This window comes from Periplaneta americana, chromosome 11, assembly GCF_040183065.1.
Source record: "Periplaneta americana isolate PAMFEO1 chromosome 11, P.americana_PAMFEO1_priV1, whole genome shotgun sequence".
NCBI classification, from domain to species: domain Eukaryota; kingdom Metazoa; phylum Arthropoda; class Insecta; order Blattodea; family Blattidae; genus Periplaneta; species Periplaneta americana.
Window position 1 is genome coordinate 80,438,475 of NC_091127.1, and position 17,994 is coordinate 80,456,468.

General features: G+C 34.3%; 1 protein-coding gene across 4 annotated transcripts in view; it reads right to left on the reverse strand.

Moving 5' to 3' along the window:
• The window catches only part of LOC138709130 (serine-rich adhesin for platelets-like), a 72,153-nt gene that overhangs the window by 25,633 nt on the left and 28,526 nt on the right, over nt 1-17,994 (reverse strand). For all 4 annotated transcript variants that reach the window (XM_069839667.1, XM_069839668.1, XM_069839665.1 and 1 more), the window contains exons 3-7: nt 15,944-16,056; nt 15,011-15,143; nt 9,545-9,923; nt 8,931-9,187; nt 1,220-1,342 (exon numbers count right to left, since the gene is read on the reverse strand). In XM_069839667.1, coding sequence (XP_069695768.1) covers nt 1,220-1,342; nt 8,931-9,187; nt 9,545-9,923; nt 15,011-15,143; nt 15,944-16,056 — 1,005 coding nt within the window. The remainder of the gene's footprint in view (nt 1-1,219; nt 1,343-8,930; nt 9,188-9,544; nt 9,924-15,010; nt 15,144-15,943; nt 16,057-17,994) is intronic.

The following is a 17,994-nucleotide window of genomic DNA, read 5'->3' on the forward strand; positions in this document are numbered from 1 at the left end:
TCCGTTTTCAATAAATATTCTAACCTAAAATTTGTGTATTATTTGTGTTGTGTAATATGTTTTTAATACAGAAAATCCACACAGTTTTTATGTTTATTCAGTTTTGAGCAAGTGATATAGAAATAAGCTTCATATGGCTGCAGTTTCAACATTTGGAACTACGAAATACAAACTTTTTTTTTTTTTGTATATACCGGTACAGGTATTCATTCAATTATCTGGCAAAATCTCGTATTCGGAACAAGCATGGTCCCTTTGGTGCCAGTTAAGGGGATTCTGCTGTATGTGTTATTATATTATTTCTTGAGAACTGATTCGAGAAACTCGTAATTACAGAAAATTGTTTCGAAAGAAATGTTTTTATCAAGTATTTTGTGGTCTGAAATCATTATCAGTTGCAAATATTATATTTACCTATATAAATGTTGCTAATAATATTTTTGCTGGATGTCAACTCCGAGACAAACATAACAAATTTGCTAACATTAATGCTTAGCATGATCGTATGAACACAACCCTTAGTCACCACACGGTGTAACATACGAATGAAATATTTTGTGAATATCGTTGACAGACAGCTAGAAACTTAACTCTTACGGTGGAAACATATTCGGTCTTTTTTTTTTTTATTCTGGTCTTAAAGGGTTAAGACAATTACTTGTGTTGTAGTAGGACTGTCTAAAGGTCGTAAATAGGCAACAAGAACTAATTCTCTGTCAATACATTATACATTCTCTAATTTCCCTTCCCCTGCAATCATCAAAGAGTTTTCTCTCCTACAAACATTTTCTTCTCTACCAAATGTTGCCATAAAATCACTTCTCAGGTGACAGCAACACAGAGAGGATCATTTACAACAACTTTCCAGGCTGTAGCATAACTTGGGTGCACACAAACACTGTATAACATGAACGTGATGTCTGTCATATAATACATAGCCCATTGCCCCTAACAGCGCAGAATCACGAGAAGTGGGGAGGGTGAATATGATTGGACGCAGAGCTGGTAAAGATGTTGAATGTTAGGAGGGAGTAACCTTTAATGCAGCCATCACTTCTAACCCAAATGTATCAACGTTGCCAAGTACAAACAATGCACAGAAGTACTTTATGCAGTGAGAAATTCTTGAGGGCACAATAATGAAATATTACAAATATACTCAGTCGTATTTAAGCCAACAGCAATATAACACACTTCCGAACTCTGGTATGTCACTCACAATTTTCAGCAGCTTGTTTCTGCTGAGGGCTGCACCAGCATCCTGCATGCGTGTGCCCCCTCTTCCTGGGCGTCTTGTTGGCATAGCAGGTATTACTGGTATTGCCTTCTTTCGACCAGATGCCTGCAGAAAAAACAAAAGAAATACTAAGTGATATAAATGCAATTATTATATATAACCTTAATAAAAAATTTTAAAGTAAGCAAGTCATACAGTGCTCACAGAAACTAGAACTGTGATATACTGGTGTGTGTGTATGTAGGTCGTAAATTTGTGAAAAATGAGATGAAGGGAGTAGAATACAATAAACTTTGTTGCACTGCAAGAAAGATGATAGTTCCAGATCTACATTGTGTTGACGAATTGGTATACAACACAAAAAGAGGGGAATGTCAAAGTTTAAATTTAATTTCCTGCAAAATGAAATAAATTTGACATTCCTCCTTTTGAATTGAATATATATATCCATCTCTGATTGAGGTTCTGGCTGATATGTACCTCTATTATCAAGCAGTACATCTCACTTGACGATGTGTCGGAGGAAGAACAATAACTGTTTGTATGCATCTGAAGCCTGATCAGTGTAACATGTAGCTAATCAGCGATGTATGCAATGGAGGGGGAAAGAAACTAGCCATCCTACTCCATTATCTCCTGGCCTAGTTACGTCATAAGTGATGCTTTTTGGTGTGTGTGTGTGTATATATATATATATATATATATATATATATATATAGAGAGAGAGAGAGAGAGAGAGAGAGAGAGAGGAGGGAGAAGAGGAGAGGAGAGAGATTATACAATTGTAACATAACATGATGCAGACCTGAAACAGCCACTAAACGAAAGAAAAACTCTTCAAATGTTTCCTGTGTTTTCACTAAAGTGCGATATGGGTTCCTCTGGTAGCTTGATGGATATTTCATTCAGCAGTATACTTTTTAATTCATGCCACACTCCAAAACCACCAGGAGAGATGGATGCGACAGCTTCTCTAATTCGCTCTTTCAAATTATGGTTGGTTGCTAATGCTCGACATAATGGAGTTATTCCATTTGTCTTCTACCTTCCCAGTATCATAATGATTGATCTGCAGCTGTTAACTTTTTACAGTTCTTGAGGTGTGTCATATCCACTACAGATCTTCTTCACAGAGTAAACAATTAGGAATAGGAAAAATATTTATTTTATATAGGTGGGCAGCCAAACAATCATGTCCCATATATAATCGAAAAAGTGCGATAGCTTTCATTCGTGGACATTCTGAAATTATTTTTTTTATTTTCAAATTATTAATGGCGTTAATCCCTCTAATTGAGGTTCTGGCTGATATATATTATCAGTGTGTATGAAGTCTGATTAGTGTACATGTAACTAATCAGCAATGTATATGTAATGGAGGGAGAAAGGAATGGCCATCCACTCCATTATCTCCTGACTTAGTTGCCGCATGAGTGATGCCTTACTGTTGTCACTTATGGAGTTCAAACCTGTCTTCGGACAGTTGACTAAACAACAACAGCGTTAATGGGTCAACTATACATCCTTTTATTGACATCATGATCCGATAGGCTGAAATATAATTATATTGAACTAGATACTGTAATTTGTCAGCAACTGTCTCAAATACGATTGAATAATCAATCGCTTATATTAATTATTTGGAATAAATTGATGAGAAATACATTCGCTTGTTCAGGCACCTTCAGGTTTCATGTTTACAGACAAAGCAAGCGTTGAAGAAGTGATTTTATAAGTTAACAGAACTCTGGAGTGCATGGAATATTCCTTCACTTTTATCACTTGATAGTGAACTACTTAAAAGTTGTTAAAAAAACAGGAATACAAACACTTTTGAGACGTGTTATCATCTGATCCTATTAACTGGCATTTCTATTGACGATTCAACAAGAATAACTAGCTGTGAAAATTATCTAGTAAACAAAATAAGACAGAATGTGAATCATGTAATAGGTGTACATTGTGTAGCTCACAGTGCATTGAGTTCTCTGGAGTATAGAAAGCACAACGAAAATGATTCAGTTTTAACAAGACTGTATAAACTTTATCAGCATTCTCCTAAGAGTATGCAAGGACTGAAGCAAAAAGCAGAGAATCTTCACTACTGCATATAGAAATTTCAGTACCTCAACACTGTTAAGATGGGTGACCAACAAATTTTGTGCTACATTTCATATCTTGTGCATTACTGCATCTAGAAAGCACTGCTGCAAGAAAATACAGTGCTTCTATGGCTAAAAAATCTACTACAACTAACCAGTTTTAAGTTTGTGCACATCAACCATTTCCTCTTAGAATATCTTAGTATACTTAAGAACTTATCTCATCTGTTTCAAAGGAAACAACTGTTCCTTAACACAGTGGAGTCCTAAGCAAATAATATAACGAGATTTCTTACATCAGCATTTTCCAGGAGAAAATTAGGCAACTTTTACTGCAAATACATCCTTAAATTACATGTGCCCCCTGGCTGATGCTAAATGGGCAATGACTCAATTTGCTTCTTAAAGACATAAATTTCGGAGATAAAGAAGTCCCCCATTCAGATCTCTGGGTGAAGACCACTTTCGGATCCAATAATATGATAAAGTTTTCACAATGAAATGCTGGAGGAATTACACAAGCAAAGAAGATGAAATAAGATATATAACTATACTAGAAAATGAAGAAATAGATGTATTCTGTATTCTCGAAACAAATGCAATAAGACATCAAATAAGATAGTATGAATTTACCAACTATATTTCCCACATATTTCCAAAAGCTCAGCAAATTACAAGTGGCATAATGGCAGGAATTAGAAAAGATCTCGCACATAAATTTGAAATTGTTAGAGAGATAAGTGAAGATGATAAATCACAAATAGTACAAGTATGGTAAGTCCATGTTTGAAAAAACGGGAATCATATACAGATATTTAGCATATACAACCCACCTCATAATATACTAAACTTAGACAATTTAGATGTTACGAAAAAAACCATAATACTGGGAGATTTTAACGTACATTCCGAGAAATGGGAATACCACGATAAAAATCGAGTAGGACATGCAATCATAGATTATCTAATGCAATATGTTCAGATGGATATCAGAATTCCTTAGTCAAAGATTCATTGCCACTAAATTCAATAATTCACTTTCTAGTTACAGACAAACCTATTGAGGTCTACCTCAGGGCGCTGTCCTCAGCACAACTTTATTCAATATTTATATAAATGACTTACTCTCCCTATTAGAGGAATCAAACATGAAAACAGCACTATTTGCAGATGATATAGTTTTGTGGATTTCCGGATCTTACAGACATAGAAACAAAATTCAAAATTCTGCTCTTAAAGCTCTAAATCAACTACATGAATGGAATACATCAAATTTGATGACACTCAATTTAAGCAAAAGTAACTACCAAATATTTTCACTCGGTAAAAAAGAAAGAGAATTCAATATCCAATACAATGGCCAACACCTTCCTAGGACTTATGAATCCAAATATCTTGGAGTTATTTTCGATAGTAAGTTAACATGGAGCAACCATTTGAAATACATTTCTGAAAAAGCTCGTGAAAGATTCTCCCTTCTAAAAAGACTAGCAGGAAAGAAATGGGGATGCTCTAGGAATACTTTGAACACTACATACAAAATGTTTATACAGCCAGTGCTGACATACTGCGGAGAAATTTTAATTACTTCACCTTTCATAAACGAAATAGAATATGTTCAAAACCAAGCTCTCAGACTCATTATTGGTGGAATCAAAACAACTCTAATAGATTCTATGAGATTCCTCACTAATATTAACAGCATCAAAATGACAATAGAAGAAAAAGCACTGATTCAATATGAAAAACTTATCAGATTACCAGGAAACAATTGGCATTCATACAGTCCTCTCTGTAGATTGAAAACTCAAAAAAGTTTCATATCCATTGTTTAAGAATTAAAACAGAAAATCAATATCCCGAATTTAAAAGAAAACCTACAAATTAAACCAAACCCTTTAACTCTATTAAATATAGAATATAATCTAAATTTAACAGAAGAAATACTGAAATCAGAAGTAAACACTGAAATACTGAAACAATTGTCTTTCGAGACAATTAATATTAGGTACCCTCCACAAAACTGGCTTCATTTATACACCGACAGATCCTTGATCTCCAGAGAACAAGGTGCCGGTGCAGGTGTTACGTGCTGTCTCTTCTCACTTTATAGATCACTTGGATATGGAACAACAAGTTTTGATGGTGAAATCATTGCAATAAGTGAAAGTCTCAGGAATCTTCTATGCCACATCAATAAATTTAGGAATGCAGTTATATTGTCAAACTCCAAAGCAGCTATTCTATCAATCGTCTCTAAACACACACCTTCATCTCAAACAGCAGAAATAACTAAAATGCTCTCTCAATTAATATCACTCAATAAAAGAATTGTATTCCAATGGATACCATCCCATGGTGGAATCCTGGGAAACGAGAATGAGGATGCTTTAGCAAAGAAGGGCAGCACTGCTACTTACAGACCTGTTACTAAATCTATGTATTACTCTGTGAAGAGATTTATTAAATCTACATACTTAGACCTCAACAAACAAAATTTGATAACACAATCCCAAGGGGAAAAATGGAACTCTCTGCATCAAAATCCACAGTTAATTCCCGATTTACCACGAAAATCGTCCGTAGCTGCATTTAGATTGGCAACAGGCCATGACTGTTTGGCTAAACACCTGCATAGAATTGGAATATATCAGTCCCCTAACTGCCCATTGTGCAACTCAAACCAAGAAATGGATTCGGAACACCTCAAAATCTGTGCTTCATTGGCTGGTCATGATAATATCTTTGAAAAATATTGGAGTGCAAGAGGTCAAATGACTTTATTGTCAAATGCCTGGCATTAGAAAACAACAACAACAGATTTTCTAATGCCAAAGAACGTAGAACTCGTGTACAAGAAGGATACACCTACATAGTTACATTATAACAGAGCTACTAGATACTACCCTTGCCTCCTCCAATATACATATACAAATTGAAGAAGAAAAATTATTTATGATCCTGAATGTGGTCACAGTCATCACCACCAAAGTAGAGCTAACAAATACACCAAATTCTAATTTCAGAAATACAAGAGTATCCTGGAAATTTTAAAAAAGCACAAAGAAAAAAAAAGTTTCAGGAAGACAAAACATTATCTGGACAGTCCCTAAGTAATACTAATAACCCACCAGGCAAGTTATACAAATAATTTTGCACTACAGTGATCAAAGCAGCAAAAAAAATGAATCCCTAGAGGAAGGTAAAAGCAATACAAACCGTTTTGATCATAACATCTCTCAAACCTGAAGAAGGAATGAGATGAAGCACGTTTTGAAGCTAAAAAAGCCAAGGAAATGGAAGATATGATGTACTGGAAGAAAAAGAAAGCATTAATGAAGAAAGAAATCATAAAGGGTAAGAAGGAAACATTCCACAAATATTTTACAAAAAAAAAAAATGGATTATAAGAAAGATGGAAGAAGAACACAATAGACCGCAAGAATGTATAAAATTGAATAATAGGAAAACTGTACAGAAGAAATATCCTCTTAATTACAAAAATAAAATATACATAATCATTAACACACTGCTGGAGCATTTAACTTACTATAGTTAAGTACCCTCTTAGCAAAAGAGTGAAAATCAAGAAGTCTATAAAGAAACAAAAATTCAACCTCCAAAATCAGAACAAAGAAGATACCTTCCATAGCGACTTCACTATGAATGAGCTAAAGATTGCAATTAGCAACTTACAATAAATTGTAACTTACAAAATGGGAGAAGCCCTGGTACTGAACAAATTATGCCTGAGCTCCTAGAGCACATGAGCCCTAAGGCTGGGTGCACACAAAATCAGACGCGACGCAACGCTATGTATTTCTTTACAACATCTCGCGACAGCTTAAAACTGTCTGCTCGCGACAACTGATTCGCTGGCTGTGTGCATTTGGAAAACTGGCCTAGGCTAGAAAATGGCGTCAATAAAAGAGGACTGTCTATATGAAAAATTCTATTGTATTTGGTTATTATTTCCTAAGGATGCTTAATACACCTAAAAATCTGTATGATTGAAAGAGTATTAAAATTAAATACTACTAATGTACTGCACAAACGTCATTTTGTATGTTTATGACTACTTCACGACTCACAATAAAGAAAAATTATGTATTAAATAAAAAATGAGTGATAGTATAGAGCAGAGAATTAGGTTTACTTTCATCTCATTTGCAATTTCTCACATATTTTTTTGAAACCACATTATTGTCGTGATAGTGTTTCAAAGATTGTACAGAATGTATCTTTCCTGTACTAAAACAACTAATTATTCGCACTGAGTTCCATTACGAATAATGTGCACTACACAACAATAGCATTCGTAGATAGTGAAAGCATGCAATCATAGCCACTACTAACACATGCGCAGTATACTGCAGCTATCAGACAGTCTCCTCGCAACGAACTTCAAGCAGTCATTCGATGTTGTCTCTCTATGTCTCCTCATATCTGCTCATGACCATCGTGCTGCGTCTGATTCTGTGTGCATCACATCATAAGAAATCAATGGTAGACAAGTACCATCAGACAAAATGTCGTGTCATGCTGCGCCACATCTGACTCTCTGTGCACCCGACCTTAGACTCTAAATACTTCGTTAAAAATTCTCAATTTTTCATGGAAGACAGTAATATCAACAATATGGAAAAAAAGTAGTAATTACACCAATGCTGAAACCAGTTAAGGATGCACATGGCATTTCAAATGATCGACCTATATCTCTCACTAGTATAGTGGCAAAAAAAATGGAATGTATGGTATGTAGAAGATTGAACTGGTATTTGCAATCTCAAGAGTTGTTATCACCTGCACAGGCTGGATTTAGGAAGTGCCATCTACAAACCAGCAAATAGCAATGTTAAGTCAAGACATGAAAGAAATGTAAATAATAAAACAGTTGATGTATTGCCTTATGCAGACATATACCAGTTGCCATCTGGAGGGCGAATTACCATACTTTTGCACAAAACTGTTCATGCATACTTAGTGGAACATGTTCCTATGTTTAGCGGATTTAATATATCAGACTGTGCTTTGTTTCACTCATGCATAACGAACTGTATTTATGATTAGGAATGCTAATCCTATAACAATGAGGCACTCTGCAATAAGTATAATGACTGCCTTGTCTCATCTGGGACTATCAAATTCTCAACAAAATTCATAACGAAAAGCAGAAAAAATTCTGAAAGTAAGAATTAATTCAAGTCTAGGGACATACTGGACAGTTTATTTAATTTTACGCAAGATTAAAAAAATTGTTACAATCTACTTCGAGTTTGTCATTTTATTTCATGTTTTTTGATTGCATACAAATTTACATATGCACAGATATGAGCAAATCTGTCAAATAGTTTATGAGAAATCACTGTACACAGATAGACAAACAGACAATATGGCAAAAACCACTTTTATGACATCAAGGATGCTGAAAACATGTAGTTCTTCAAAAATCCCGGAATCGATTTTTTTTGCAGCATCAAAATACTTTCCCTGGAGGGGGGAGGAAGCCTGAATATCCACAGAGAACAGCGAAAATTTACACAAAGGTAATTACTACAGTATCTAAGACACAATCATAATGAACTACTTGCCTTTATCCTATCAATAACTTCTTTAGGCAATGAATCTTTAATATTCTGATGCGAAAGAATGGAAGTGCCTCCCTTTGTTGGCGTTGATGCAACACTGGGCAAATTATGAATTTTTGATGTGGATGATGATAACTGTTGTGTTGCCATCGCGTAGAGGTGCGTGTCCAGAACAGAGGGTTTGCTGTTGCTGTTTGTATTGAATGCTTCTGATGCTTCAAACTGTTCAAGCAAACTTGTCAAATCCCCAGCTTCAAGAACTGAAATGAATGGACAGGGTAAGTGATTATGTTACAATATAAGGATTAACATTTAATAAACATAATCTTATTTCAATGCACGGTTTTGAATCCTTGTGATGAAATTGTCATTATAATTGACATTACACCCAACTCACAAGTCCAAATTCAGGCAAAAACAGTGAATGTTTGGGGGTGGGAAGAGAACAGACCAATTCAGAACTTCAATAATACTTTCCATATAATTCAAACTACCCCATCCTATATAATCCATGTAATTCGTAATTACAGTACTGTATACTGATGAAAAATAAAATCCCATAGGACAATTAATATCAAAACATCAATAGTATAATGATTCTCAAAAATATTTCTTACCAGGAATTTGTTCTGAGACTGTTTCTACATCAATACAGTCCTCTTCCATTTCAACTTTTATGTCAGAATTCGTAACTTCTGTGGCTCCACTGACCACATCAATAGCTTCATCTTCAGCTGTATTTAAAGCCAAGTCTTCATCTTCCTCAGAATCCATGAAATTGTCTAAAGTAATTTCGCTCAGTTCATCTTTAATACTAATTCCAAAGAGGGAAGACTTGTGTTCAAGCTTAATAGGAGATGTATGTTTCTTTGTTGCAATGTATGGTTTGGAGTCATCTTCAAAAATGTCATCAGGAAGGTTTTCTGATATCTGCTTTGGCATCACCATATCCAGACCCACAATATCCTTCACATCCATATCTTCTGTGTCAGATGCCTGGAAAAGAAAAAATATAAGAAAAGTACCTAAAAACACAAACTTAATATCATTTATAAGCTAAGGAAAACTCTCTTCCAAAATTTTTACAATAGTTAAAAATCAAAGGGAGAAAGTTGGGAAGTATTTCGCATTTGATTTTATTTATTAGTACTTATGGTTTTATTTAACACTTTGAGCCTAGTGACTGCATATTAACAATCTTGCAAAGTAGTTGTGCATTACTATCTTAGAATTTGAAAATCACACAAAAAACCTGTTTTCATTAGCACCACGATTCCTTCACGGTTCGAAAGTTGCATGACTGTAATTTCTTCAGTATAAAATGAGTTGGGATATATCCCAGAGATCTCACCGTGATTGAGCAAGTTGGCACCTCAGTCAAATTAAAAAACACTCACATTTGCAACTCATTAAGAATTGGGACAAGAGAACTAAGAATACTAACAAAAAAGCTAAGAAATGGAACAAGAGACCTAAGAACACAACAAAAATGTTAAAAAGTGGGACAAGAGACCTAAAAATATTAACAAAAACGCTCAGAAATGGAACAAGTGACCTAAGAATACTAACAAAAACAGAGTCGTAATATGAAGACTGTAAATACCTAATTTCGAAGTATCTATCATCCAGAAGAAACTCAGATCACTGATGAGGTCATCTGTCCATTTTTGGATATGTGTCTTTTTAGTGTGTCCATGAAAATATAGCCTCATAAATACGGAATAAACATTTTTTAAATTATGAAATACAAGAGTGGCTATATTTGTAATTTAGAACTATACACTGGTGCAAAAATTTATGATCCTGACATTAACACTGTTTTTCAAAGTTGCTAAGAGACTGTTAATTTTATAAACATAAGGGTCACATTATTTATATGAACACATGATTTCCTAACCAAAAATTTCTCCATCTTTGGAAGCAAAGACGAATTCAGCACTAATCTGCAATTAAATTCTGACTCAGCAGCCCAATGTGTGTGTGCCATCTTGATTAAAAATCAAGCTGCAATATCTGAGTAGAAAATATTTTTGTTAAAATGCACACTTTTAGATGCCATGAACAGTAAAGCTTGTTCACAAGTAATCCTCAGTGCTTTAAATAATTTTGAAATTGAACATGAAAATGTAAAATATAAAATATGTGGATAACTGATTCTGTCACATATTAAAATGTGGTGCATTATTAAAGGGAACTATGGAAGACTATTTCATTCATATCATTGGCTGAGCTCATAAATTTAGCTTGGAGGTAATGCAAAAGAATTTGAAAGAATTCAATTTATAGCATCAAAACAAAAATTGTTTTCATATTGTGGTGTTGGTTCCTTACGCCACTTTTCCCCTCACTTTCCTATTTCACATTATATATTATTTAAGTACTAATTTTCTTAGGTGTTTGTTTTTCTCCATAGAGGCTTTCAAGCACTTAATTATCTTTCCTTTTCTTGTTATCTTTGCCCCCGAAAAGACCTGATGCAAAGGTAACGTAAGATGAGATATCTGGAACTGTTCATTGGCCAGTGTATATAATGTATTTTCTCGAATACTCTGCACCCTCGAATAAACCATGCATCCCACTTTTGAAAGGCAAAAAATAAATTAATTAATAAAATAAAATAAAATAAAAACTTTCAACAAATGTATTTGCCACAAATTAAATATAAACACAAATACAGTTCAGTTAACAATAAATAAATACATTTTATCCTGGAACAGAATGCATTTCAAACCCGTCCTATGTGCATGCATTACATACATGTCAGTTGCCTTGTGTCATGATTTCCATGTTACTCTGCAAATTTGATAGTTTTAAGTTTTTTAACTTTTCAATATCAAAGAAAAATACAATAATACACAGTAACAGAAGCATACACTAAAATACAGCACAGATAAAATCTCCCACTCTTCTACTCAATGTGATGACTTCGAAACTTAGCATGGATTTTTTCTGTTTTAATGAAGATGCTCTTTGATGACACACTTTTTCACAGTCACTTGACTTGCATTTTGTTGGTATTGCATGTATCTGTTTGTTGCAGGAAAATGTCAGCAGTTTTGGCGCCAGCAGTATGAAAAATCTTCATGCTGTCTGCCTCTGTAGTGTCTTCCTCATCACTTTCATCTTTTCTTCGTGCACACTTTTGATGATTTCTTCATTTGTTAAAGCTTGCTTTACAGCAAATTTTTCCCATCCAGCCACTTAGCAAACTTCTGCAGCATGTAAATGAACACAGCATCTGAAATTAATGATTCTGGACTGACTGGCGCATCACTATCACTAAATGCTGACTCCAACTCAGTGTAAACACTTTTTTTAAACACTTTAATAAGGTAGTTCTTTTCACAGAGTCCCATGTTTCTGCTGTCTGGAAAACAATGTCACGCATATTTATCACTTTCCATGTCTTCAGTATACCTGTGGTGGAATCACTTTCACATTCTTCTAGCAGGGAGGTAACAAGCACATATTGGTAGCAGCACTTAATTGTTTCCAAAATTCCCTGATCCAAAGGTTGCATCAGAGCTGTCACATTCAGTGGAAGAAAGATAGCTCTTACATCACCTGACTTGAGGGTCAAGTCAGATGGATGACCGGGAGCATTATCAATTAGGAGAATGGCTTTAAATCGGAAGTTTTTTTTCCTTCAATTCTTTTTTCACAGCTGGTACAAATTTACAGTACAGTACAACTGAGTGGAAATTTCTGAGTCCATCCACACTTTCTTTCGAGCCCAATAATCTACTAGTATTGCACTCATCTCACTGTGTTGAAAATATCGTGGACATTGGGCTTTTCCAATTACCAGAACAGGAAGTTTGTGACTCCCATCAGTGTTGCAACATGTCATCAATGTGACAAGTTGTTTCTGTTGTTTATACCCATAAACCTCATTTCCGTTCTTAGCAGCAACAGTTTCTGAAGGGAGCATTTTGTGAAAAAGACCAGTCTCATTTGCAATACACACACTACAGCAAGAATTAGTTGTTCATCCATTATCATCTTCTCCAACTTTATTTTAAACTCTTCAGCATATTTCTTATTTGCTGAGCAACTTTCCCAACTGACTGTCAGGTATCTTAACACAATGCCATTTTTTCCAGTTTGATAGCTAGCCTTTGCGTGCTGCGAATTGTTCACTGCTGCCAAGTTGCTTGTTGAATACCACTGCTTTCTTTTTTATTACCTGGCTCTGATAGATAGTCCTTTATGGCGTTGCTGTATGAACCATCTGTATATGGTAGCATCAAGTAGATTATTCTTATCCTTTTGCATAATCTTTCGTTTTCCACACTCACTATCTATTTGGCTCGCATACTGTCAGTTTATTTTCTTTAATTTTTGTATCATAAACAGTAGCATGCTCAATATTATACTCAGCAGTGATGGTTTTTTGGAAAGATTTATCTAAAATTTCCAATTTCTGCACCAATCCTAACGTCCCATGTTCTTTTTGAAGCCATGATTGAAAAATACAACACTGTGCTAGTCACTGCACTTGAACTTCTAAATCGAAAGTAAATGTTATACACATGGGCAGCACGGCTTGTCTCAAATTCGTGACATTACAAGGACGAGTATCTTTGCCTCTTTTGTTTACTGCAGTTCTAAATTACGTAATATAAATTACAGTTATTAATAATTAGTGCTATTGATCGATCAAAATATTTAATCGATTAGCTATTTGAATTTAATTGATTCATCGAGCTGAAAAAATGTTTTAATATACTGTAATACACAATTATTGTTAAATTTAACTTGCGTTCGGTGATAGGTGTAAGTATTAAATGTTGTATATATATATATATATATATATATATATGGTATCGTTATATTACAAAACAATTATTTAATTACTTACTAACATATTTATTATGAGGCTTATAATTTATTGTGTCAATTTCTCCGGGAATTTTTAAGACAAACATAAATAACAAAAAGTATGAAGACTCACCTAGTTGATACTGCTTCATCCATGATTTTTGAGTGCATTCACATGTTCCAAATTAAGTGCTGCTCTACATTTGGTAACAATGTTTCCTGCATCACTAAAGTGCCACTCTACGTTTACTAACAATGTTTCCTGCATCACTAAACACGAAAAAACTTTTTTCTGTCAAGTACTTCTCCAATTTCTATTTAAATCCAAATGTTTCACAAACCACAGAAAACTGATATCTTTTATTTTTTCAAACTAAACACACAACCTTCATATACAAACTCAGTACAGAAACTGCAACTGCAAAAGTACAGTGGTTGAAACAGAAGACTGGCCCCTATTGTAATCGAATTACCAGATTTTAGAAAGAGAAGAAGGTAGTTACACTCTCACTTGCACACAGTGTAGACATGGCTATTTTATAAAGGATGAGGGGGACGAATCCCAGAAAAGTATGTATTTCATATGCTAGGAAGATGAGCTGACAACAAGGTGGAAGTTTTCTTGGAAAACCATGAAACTTCATAAGAATTTCGCATTGTTTCAACTTTCAATAGAGGTAGACTAGGTCACTGTCATATCTCCATCTCTTTCTGAAGTGTTTGTGCAAAGATTTTTCCCTACGCTAGTTGGTTTACTGTTAGAAAATAACAGTACTATTATGCTTTTAAGTAAGCAATTTCCGAGAGAGAAATATTGTCGGAATTTTTAGTATGAGTTTGTATTAACAAAATAATAATTAATATCAACAACAACCAATTCATTTTAATCGACTCGATTATTCAATTAAATATTTCTGGTCGATTAATCTCACAACAGAAATTGATTGATTAATCGATTAAATCCCACAACATTATTATTAATACATACCCATTCTAATATATCCTCAGAATTTTATTTTCTTAGAAGTTAAAGACTTTCCACCAAATTCCTGAGTTGTATGTAAAAGAATTATAGTGTATAAGTAACACAGTACAATACATGGCACCAGTGCAAATTTCTCAGAGATCTATTGCAGTAGGGTAGGCAGTACACTGGAAGGCAGCCGGATAATCGAGAAGTCAGATTACTGAACGCCGGATTAACAAGAGTCTAGTGTATTTTAAAATACATATTTTACAAAGCAAAATAGCTGTTTTTTTACCTGCAACGAACCAAGATGTTCCTGCCAATCAGTAAGCATTTTCTGGAAGTCCTCCTTGGTGTGGGACTCCAGTTTAGAGAAGCTCCCATCCAAGGGCATTGTCAATGGAAGCACAGCCATGTCACCATTCAGCCTAAGATAGAAAATACTTTTTATTGCAGGGATCAAATAGTAGGCAAATAACATCACATAAACAGTATAAACGAGAAATCAGAAATGCTTACAAGACATTAGGAAGATCTAAATGGAGAATGGGTCAAGGATGGCCTATAGGGAAGTTCAAAATGGAAATAAAATAAGATTATGATGAATCTAGGAAGAGAGAAAAGGAAGGAGAATAGTCAGAAGTTATTTAAAACTCTTTTACACCATGAGACAATGGAACAACATTGGAATGAGAATAACAATAAATCTGGACCCTCAAGACAACTTTTCTGATAGCCATTCTATGAATCACGAATGCATACATCCAAACATACATAACATTACATGTAACATTATATTACAACAACATTTTTGTGGTTCTGTTTTTTTTGTATCTCTACAGAAATCTGCAATCAAATATACTTTTCAGTTAAGTACTGGATGGAGATAGAGCATTCTTGCTTCGGTCATAATATCCTAGTCTGGCAAAAAGAGGATCTACTTCTGGAATCACTGATTTTATCTGTAAATCTCTAGATGTGACCCATTGGTATGTGAGGAGAAGGCACTGCAAGAAAATGAATTCAGGTGTATGTGCGCATGTGTGTGCGTCACTCTCCCTACCTTCTATACTTTATGCTTTAGGATATGTTACAACATGGGAAGTTTGAAAGGAACACTGGTGCTGAAGTGCACTTTTCACTCCTTTAGTCCAGTTTTGTTTTATTATTTCATTGTAATCTGCAAATCTTGCTGTAAATATAAATAACACATTCCAATCATACTTACTCTTGTTCTGTGCCCCAGAGATCAGGTGCATCAAAGTTCCTAACAGCCACTTCATATGAGAAATCATTACGAATCATATCCAGTAACGACACATCAGAATCTTCCAACATATCCTGAAAACAAACAGGTAACATTTTGATCAAAACTTTTATTCAATAACTGATCTATAAACCAAGAAAGTTAACAAATCATCCAGTCACAATCTAAGTCATCAATAAAAGCAATAGGAGGCACTAGTAAACAATGAATTAGGCCTACAAAAAAGTAAACAAAACCGTATCATATAGTTAGCCAGATTAAACAAATCAATCTTACTATAAAGAAGATTCCTTCATACAGTGCGCAAAAAGGGGAGAAAGGGCACTAAATATCAGTAATATTTTATTTAAATCAGTAAACCTGCTCATTACAACAAATTTCAAGTAACATCATGAAGAAACATCCAAACAATAAAATAAAATGGTGAAAAACTGTATCTATAGGGAAGACCAGGTAACTTGATACCCTAAGGGTGAAACCTAACCATTTTTCCCCCATTACTACAAATGCTAGTGGATTATGGTGATTTTCTAGTTTGAAGGTTGAATTTTCTTTTGCCAACTTCGTTTCGAATTTCGTTACTGACAAATACTATAAATGGTAGTGATTTTGTAACTGGTATGTTGGCAGCTGAGGCAAATATCGACAATATTTGCCGGTACTGGAGTTCCATGAAATTAAAATTGTACTAGATTTCTCAGCCGGTTACTGGAAGATAGTGAAATCCGAACTTATTAATAATTAATTAATATTAGTATTAATATTAATACATAATAGTTATTTTATGTGTTGCGTTGTGGTTATAATTCAAGAATAGTCAGATAAGTACGAATAAATATAATATACTTGGGCGTGATAATGCACGTGGGTAATGGATAGAAATATTATTTCAAATTTTAATGAATTTCTTTCGTGTTTAGATTTTTATTACAATGTCAAAAAAATGAAATAGTGTGGCAGTGACTCCTCCAAGGAAGAAAATGTGTGGCATTCAGAGTACGCTTCAGAAATCTGTAGGTCACATGTATAATGAGTTGAACAAAGAAGATAATGAAGAAGGAATTATGCTAACGGAGACAGCAATTACAACCAGAATAGGAAAATTATTAGGAGTAAGTATTCTTAAGCATACATTTCAAAGTGGTATTCAGTTTTAGGAGTTTGCACCACTAATTTCATGATTGTGGTCAAACAAAACAAATTTTTAGGTTAGGCCTAGATGTTTAATCAAGTCAGTGATTTTCATATTGCCAAACTAAATACATTTAAGATACTGTAATACTGCAGTAGGTGATAGCTTAAATACATTTACAAATTAGACGAACAAATAATCAAACAGCACGAAAGTAAATTTCCAGTTTTCTCTTTTGGTATTAAATTAACCGTTCAGATCACAATTTACATGCCACATCGGCCGAAGAAAATACAAGTCATATTGTAATTATTAACTTGATATTGCAGCAAATATTACATGAATGTTGGCCTGTTATGGTGCTTAAAAATAATTCAGTTTTATATAATAACTATATAACATACTCTATAAAGCATAGGAACGCTGACTCTGGCTGAATAATTTATTCATGACTGGTCTAAGTAATATTAAATATGGTGTTTCTTCAGAAAAGCTACCCCATCCAAAGTACTTGTTAAGATATAACACTCGAGAGGACGAGGACGCACTACTGGGAAACTAACCATTTCTCTTCATCCTGGACCTCTCGCATGTTATATTGGTAATTAGTAACAAGTTTGAGGGAGGGACTACAACAATGCATTAGAATATACAGGTAAGTGTCAAAGGATTTTTGTGCTGAAAGTATTTGTGGCTGTGCACTAAAACCACGTGTTCATCACTATGTAAATATCACAGAAATCAATTAAACAAAATAAAATTATGCCTTCTTTGATGCAGCTTTTCTGGAGAATTACCTAAATATTAGCCTACTTAAACCTATCGCAGACCCAACCTAACATGTTGATCATTTTCTGTTCATATAGCTGTAAATGTTGGT